This window comes from Orycteropus afer, unplaced genomic scaffold, assembly GCF_000298275.1.
Source record: "Orycteropus afer afer isolate SDZICR_OR568_19922 unplaced genomic scaffold, OryAfe1.0 scaffold00288, whole genome shotgun sequence".
Taxonomy (NCBI): Eukaryota; Metazoa; Chordata; class Mammalia; order Tubulidentata; family Orycteropodidae; genus Orycteropus; species Orycteropus afer.
Genome location: NW_006921875.1, coordinates 84071 through 91615, shown reverse-complemented (window position 1 = coordinate 91615; position 7545 = coordinate 84071). Strand labels below are relative to the sequence as shown.

The 7545-nt window shown below is 48.2% G+C and overlaps 1 protein-coding gene across 1 annotated transcript; it reads left to right on the top strand.

The window, feature by feature from the left end:
- Window positions 1–13: 13 nt before the first annotated feature.
- LRRC38 (leucine rich repeat containing 38) lies at window positions 14–572 on the top strand (the record flags this gene model as incomplete). Its single annotated transcript, XM_007950783.1, has 1 exon — window positions 14–572. A coding segment is annotated over one exon (559 nt), but the record flags the coding sequence as incomplete, so codon positions are not given.
- Between the last annotated feature and the right edge of the window lie 6973 nt (window positions 573–7545).

Genomic DNA, 7545 nt, shown 5'->3' with positions numbered 1-7545 from the left:
GCTGCCTGGGCTCGGGCACGCGTGCCCCCCGGGCTGCGCCTGCACCGACCCGCACACGGTGGACTGCCGCGATCGCGGGCTACCCAGCGTGCCGGACCCCTTCCCTCTGGACGTACGCAAGTTGCTGGTGGCTGGCAACCGCATCCAGGAGATCCCCGAAGACTTTTTCATCTTCTACGGCGACCTGGTCTACCTGGACTTCAGGAACAACTCGCTTCGCTCGCTGGAGGAGGGCACGTTCAGCGGCTCCGCCAAGCTGGCCTTCCTTGACCTCAGCTACAACAACCTGACCCAGCTGGGCGCCGGTGCCTTCCGCTCAGCCGGTAGGCTGGTCAAGCTGAGCCTGGCCAACAATCACCTGGCCGGTGTGCACGAGGCCGCCTTTGAGACCCTGGAGTCCCTGCAAGTGCTAGAGCTCAACGACAACAACCTACGCAGCCTCAGTGTGGCCGCCCTGGCCGCTCTGCCTGCGCTCCGCACCCTGCGCCTGGATGGGAACCCGTGGCTCTGTGACTGCAACTTTGCCCTTCTCTTCTCCTGGATCCAAGAGAACGCCTCCAAACTGCCTAAAGGTGAGCCAGGCTGCCTAGGGGGAGTGTTTTGGGCATGAGGATGGAGGAGCCTTTGCTGGCTTTGATCGGGTCAGGGACTTGGGTGCTGAGCAGCTGCACTGAATAAGAGTTCTCTGGAGGGGCCCTCCCTGATTCCAAGCTTGAATTTTCCTCGGTATCTTCTGCAGGAGAAGGGATACACCTGGAATTCTCCTGTATCCTCCAACTCACTTTCAGAAGTTAAGGACCCTCCAGCACTCAGTCTTCATTCACAGAGATCATCTCATTGGCCGTAGGACTGGGGAACACAGGTCTTTTATGGATGGCCCCCCAGCATGTGGTGTTTCCCACATTCTGAGCGACATCCTCAGTACCTTGAGCTCAAAGAGCACAGCTTGGAGCCTGGACTGGTCTCTCACCTTCTTAGCTCCCTGTGACTCTTCTTCTAATGGGGCTGAGGAGTCTTTCTGGTGAGGAATAATGACAGCTACCAAGATCCAGGGGTGCTGGAAAGATTTATAGTTCTGTGGTTTTGCAGCCCAGGTGTGAAATATCTGCACACAGATGTTGTGGCTAGTGTACCCTTTGCTTCTGTTCATTTAGTATGGAGGGGCCAGACAGGGTGCTATCGACATGCATAGTCACTGGGCAGACAGGAATACAAGGATGCAGGGAGTTAACAGGGCCTGATGAGGAGCAGGGAAAGAAAGCAAAGGCACAGCTGAGGGGAAGGGAGAGACTCTACAGGCGTGAGAGCCAGGGCTGGGAGCAGAGGGAACGTCCTCCCGCTCAGTGGACTCCAGCCTTCCATCTCAGACACTCCATGTACCTTGCCCTCGAGGGTTTGGGGGTAATAAATAAGCTGTGGGCGCACATGATAAAAGGCAAGATAAATGAGGGTTTAGTTTTGGGATATCTTTTTTCCATCGACTAAGAAATTTTCCATTTGCTCACCTATGGCCTGAATTCACTTATTCATCCAATACTATTACTAAGCACATACCCCATACTTCAGGGCAATTACTCCTCTGCAGACCCAAGCCCCTGAGCTGACACTTTCAGCCTGGCCTGGCTCTATCACATGGGCAGTTCCCCAAAAGATCTGACCCTTAAGGTGCAGAGAGTGCTCCAACTCTACACTTTGTCCTCATTTACCTGCCCAACTCCCCAGACTCTCCCATCAGGGAGACTGTGACCTCAAGACGAACGTTGGGATTAAGGCCTCATTGTGGAATGAAGTATGTCTAGGTTTGATTGACTTCTTTTTTTTTTTTTTTTTTGTAGGATTGGTATAATTGGCTCCTGGCTGAAGGCAAAGGTGTTGGGGAGTCAAGAGCTGTGGGTTTCGATTGTATTTCTGCCATAGATGGCTGTGACCTTGAGTGGGCCACTCCCCCTGGCTGGGTCTCTGTTTCCTTGTCTCTTAGGGGCTGTAGTTGGCCTCTGAGATCTCTAAAGAGCCCTGGATTTGGAGTCTGAAGACATGGGTTCGAGTCCTGGCTGGGTGACTCTGGGTCTATCACTTATCTTTTGGAGCCTCATTTTCCAGCTCTGTGAAATTGGGACATAAGTACTCTCACACAGTTCATCCCACCTGGTGGTTGTCAGGATTAAAATGAGATGATGTAGGTGAAAGTAAGACTAGTAGCCATTGAGTCAATTCCAACTCATGGTGACCCCACAAATGCAGATACAACAGCTCCATGGAGTTTTCAAGGGTGTGACCTTTCACAATCTGATCACCAGGCCTGGCTTCCAAGGTGGCTCTGGTGGGTTCAAACTATCAGCAGTTAGGTTAGTAGTTGAGCACTTAGCCATTTGTGCCACTCAGGGACTTCTGGGTAAAACTACAGGACAGTACAAATAGGAAGCATTATTCCTCCTACCCTCTGTAATACAGGGAAGGAAAAGGACACCAGAGGGGGCGTGTGGCTAGGGAGAAGGATGGACAGATTCAGAGCAAGGAACAGTGCCAGGGCCCTGGGCCAGGGTGGTGCTGATGGAGGGTTGGTTTCACTTGGTCAGGAGAAGATCAGGGCCATGGAGGGCAGCAGGAAGGCTTCCGGCACCCCGTGAAGTGCTGAAAAGCAACTCTGGCCTCGCTGCCAGCTGTCCATGTTCTGTGGCCAGAGCACTGTCCCACCAAATGTCAGCAGATGCAATGTGATGGTTCAGTAACCAGCACAGGCTTTGAAGTGAGAGACCGTCTTCAGATCTAGGCTCAGGTCTATGGTCCTGGCAAGTCCCATGAGTCCTCAGCTTCCCTGCCTCAAAATTACATCCCTGATGGTGCACATGGTTTGCACTTGACTACAACCTAAGTTGGCAGTTTGAACCCAGACAGTAGTACTGCAGAAGAAAAGTCCCGGCAATCTGCTTCCATTAAAATGATAGCCAAGAAAGCCTATGGCGCAGTTCTGTGTCACACATGGGCTCACCAGGAGTCAGAGTTGACTCCATGAAAACTACCAATAACAAATTCAGTAACAGTGTCCCACACCACAGGTTTGTCATGAGGTTTAAATGGGATCAACTATGTAAAAGGCACAACAGCATGCTTGGTACAGAGTTATTAGGTGCCGGCGTGTTGATTCCAACTCATAGCAACCCCATCTGACAGAGCAGAACTGCTCCATAGGGTTTTCTAAGTTATAATCTTTACATGTGCTCTGGTGGCACAGAGGTTAAAACATTCAGCTGTTAACCAAAAGGCCGGTGGTTCAAATCCACCTGGTACTCTGTGGGACGGTAAAGGTTTACAGCCTTGGAAACCCTATGGGGCAGTTTATGAGCTAGAGTTGACTCAGCGATGGTGGGTAATCTTTATAGGACCAGATGCACAGGTCTTACTTTATAAATAATAAATTTTAGTCCTGCCAATGAACCTATGTGGTGGGTACTACTATCATACCCATTTCATACATTAGAGCTGCTGGGTGGGTTCAAATCACCAACCTTTCAGTTACTAGCCGAGTGCTTAACCATTGCACCACTAGGGCTCCTTAGCACAGAGCAGGTGCTTGAAGGATTTTAACCGCTCCCTTCCCTCCTCGTCCTCCTGCATTTATGCTGCACCTTGTAGTTTCCCAGAGGCAGTAGGGCAGAGTGGTTAAGGACTGGGCCCTGACACCAAGCTGCTTGGCTTTAAATCTTTCCTCTACTTGTTACTAGCTGTGTGACCTTTTTGTACCCCGTTTTTCTAATCTATGAAATGCGTATGATAACAATACCCACTTCATAGGTTCGTTGACAGGATTAAAATTTATTATTTATAAAGGCAGAGTCCCTGGGGGGTGCAAAGGGTTAATGAACTCACCTGTTAACCATAAGGTTGGTGGTTCAAGTGCACTCAGGGTGCCTCAAAGGAAGGCCTGGTGGTCTACTTCTGAAAAGTCTGCCACTGAAAACCTATTCTGACACACTTGGGGTCACCATGAGTTGGAGTGACTCCATGGCACCTGGTTTATTTATAAAGTACTTAATACTGTGTGCTTGGCCCACAGTAACTATGATATCAAACCTGTTGTCTTCAAGTGGATTCCAATTCATGGTGCCCCTATGTGTTACAGAGTAGAATTGTTCTCCATAAGTCTTCTTGGCTGTAATCTTTACAAAAGGAGCTCTGGTGGTGTGGTGGTTAAGGCATTTGGCTGCTAACCAAAAAGTCGATAGTTTGAACCCACCAGCTACTCTGCAGAAGAAAGATAAGGCAGTCTGCTTCTGTAAAGATTTACTGGAAACTCAGTGAGGGTGGCTATGACTTGGAATTGACTTGATGGCAATGAATTTATTTTGCAATCTTTATAGAAGTAGAATACCAGCTCCTTCTTCCATAGCACCACTGTGTGGGTTTGAAGCACCAACCCTTAGATTAGTAGTGAACTCAAGCCATTTATGCTACCTGGAGACCTTTTAGGAGCTCTGGTAGCACAGTGCCTAAGGCATTTGACTGCTAACCAGAAGGCTGAAGGTTCAAACCCACCAGCCACTCCTCGGAAGGAAGGTTGGGCAATCTACTTCTGTAGCGATATTGCCTCGGAAACCCAAGGAGGGGTCGCTATGAGTCATAACAACAACAACAGAGACCTTTTAACTACTATATATTATTGTTATTATCCTCTTTTAACTAAGAAACGCAGACGGGTGATGTGACTTCAAGATCACAGCAAGGATTAAAGAGAGAGCTGGTGGTTGCACCAGGAGCTTCTGGATCCCAGTTCCTGCTACACTAACCACCCAGTTCCCGCCAAAAAGATTGGGCTTCTTCAGGGCATGTACCCTAGAGCTTTTTAGGCAGGCACTCTGCCTCCTCCAGGGGAGGGAATTCAAAGGGAGGAGCAGACAGGAGCCTTTCCTCACCCCGCCCTCACTTCCATGGTCCCTGCTCCCCCAGAGAAGCAGGAGCCACACTCTCTCCCTATGACCTTGACTTACTCTGACTGTTACAAAAATGTTTTTGTCTGTCTGGTTAGCCTTCCTGGTGGCCACAGCACTGATGTGGAGGGAAGAAAGCACTGTCAAAGCTGACAGGTTTCCTTCATCCAAACTCCTCAAGGGCCTAGGGGTCTGGGTCTGAGGACTCAGGAAGAACTGCACTGCTGCTGCTGGGTCAGGGGGAAGAGGCCAAGGGGATGCCAACAGCTGACTGAGCAAGAAACAGAAACCAACCAACCCAGAATGCCTAATTAATGTTAACTTCAGATAGACAACAAATAATATTTCAGTATAAGTATATGGAGCCCTGGTGACACAATGGTAAAGCACTTAGCTGCTAACTGAAAGGTTGGGTGGTTTGAACCCACCCAGCTGCTCTGAGGTGGAAAGACCTGGCATCTGCTTTGATAAAGATTACAGCCTAGGAAACCCTATGGGGCAGTTCTACTCTGTCACACGGAGTTGCTAGGAGTCATAATGGACTTGACACCATCCAACAACAACAAACATATCCCATACACTGTTGTTGTTGTTCTTGTTGGGCACCATCAAGTCAGTTCCAACTCGTAGCAACCCTATGTATAATAGAACAAAACACTGCCCAGCCTTGCATCATCCTTTATGATCATTGCTGTCTGGAGCCCACTGCTGCATTCACTGTGTCAGCCCATCTTATGGAAGGACTTCCTCTTTTTCCCTGACCCTCTACTTTACCAAGCATGCTGTCCTTCTCCAGGGATTGGTCCTTCCTCATCACATGTCCAAAGTATATGAGAGGAAAGCTCCCCATCCTCATTTCTAAGGAGCATTCTAGCTGTACATCCTCCCAAACAGACGTGTTTCTTCTTTCTGGAAGTCTATGGCATACTTAGTGTTCTTTGCCAACACCATAATTCAAAGGCATCAACTCTTCTTCAGGCTTTCTTATTCACTTTCCAGCTTTCACACACATGTGAGGCTAATGAAAAGGTCTTGGCTTGGGTCAGGCACACCTTAGTCTTCAAAGTGATCTCTGCTCTTTAACACTTTAAAGAGGTCTTTTGCAGCAGATTTTCCCACTATAATACATCATTTGATTTCTTGACATATTTACCTGTTATCAATTGCCATTGAGTCAATTCTGACTCATGACAACCCCATGTGTGTCAGAGTAGAACTGCTCTCCATATGGTCTTCCAATGGTTGCTTTTTGGGAACTCGATCACCAGAGAGGTGCCTCTGGATGGACTCAAATTGCCAACCTTTTGTTAGCAGCCAAGCTCCTTAACTGTTTTTACCTCCCAGGGACTCCATCCTAATGCTGAAGACACATTGCCAGCAAGTTGATTCCAACTCATAGTGACACTATAGGACAGAGTAGAGCTTTCCTATTGGGTTTCCAAGGCTGTAAATCTTTGCAGAAGCAGATTGCCTCATCTTTCTTCTTCACAGCAGTTTATGAGTTTGACTGCTGACCTTTTGTTTACCAGGCCAATGTTTTAACCACTGTGCCACCAGAGCTCCTCTTACTGAGGACATACTAATATAAAACATTATTTGTTGTTTATCTGTAATTCAAAGTTAATTGGGTGCTCTGGAATTTATCTGGCACCCCTAAATTATGGGTATAAATATCTTTTTAGTTTAAAAACATCATCTCTTTTAATACTACAACTGGGCCTAGCAGGTACTTTCATCCACAATTTATCCATCAAGAAACAAAGAAGGTCAAAGAAGTGAAGTGGCTTGTATCAGGTCACAGAGTTAGTGGCTGAGATAAATTTGAACTCTGGAATATTCAAACCCAAACTCTTCTTAATAGGCCTTTTCAGAGTGGAGAGGGAAAGTGAGACTATCCCTGACATTCCCTGCCCCCACCTTTGAGCTCCTGGGTGACAGCTGGCTCTTCGTCAGTCCTTCCAGTCCCAGATTTTGCACCTGCTCTTGTGGTTCTCCCATGAGAGAATGAGCCCAAGGCAGCTTGGGCAGTGTGCCACCAAGGGAACAGTGATGATCTCTTTCTAAGTGGAAAGGGCTCCAGACTTTGAAGCAAGAGACCTTGGAAAGGGTGATAGGCCAGGGTAGAGAGGGCAACAGTGAAGAAGGTCAGGAGAAGTCAGGGAAGAAGCAATAATGTCTGCTGTGGATGGGATTGTACTCCCCCCTCAAGAAATGTGCTGCAATCCTAACCCCTCCACCTGTAGATGTGATCCAGTTGGGGAACAGGCTCTTCTTTGTTATGTTAATGAGGTGCTATCAGTATAGACCAAAACCAGAAAAACCAAACTCACTGCCCTGGACTCAGATCCAACTCAGTGACCCCTCCTTTGGTTTCCGAGGCGGTATCACTATGGAAGTAGATTGCCCAGTCTTCCTTCCAAGGAGTGGCTGGTGGGTTTATACCACCAGCCTTCTGATTAGCAGTCAAATGCCTTAGACATTACACCATCAGTGTAGAGTGTGTCCTTAACCTAATCACAGCTGAGATGTGAAAAGACCAGATTAGACCCAGAGCAGTGAGCACAAGCTGGGGAAGGTAGAGGCATGTGTGAGGATTGCCAAGGGACCAAAACATGCCAGG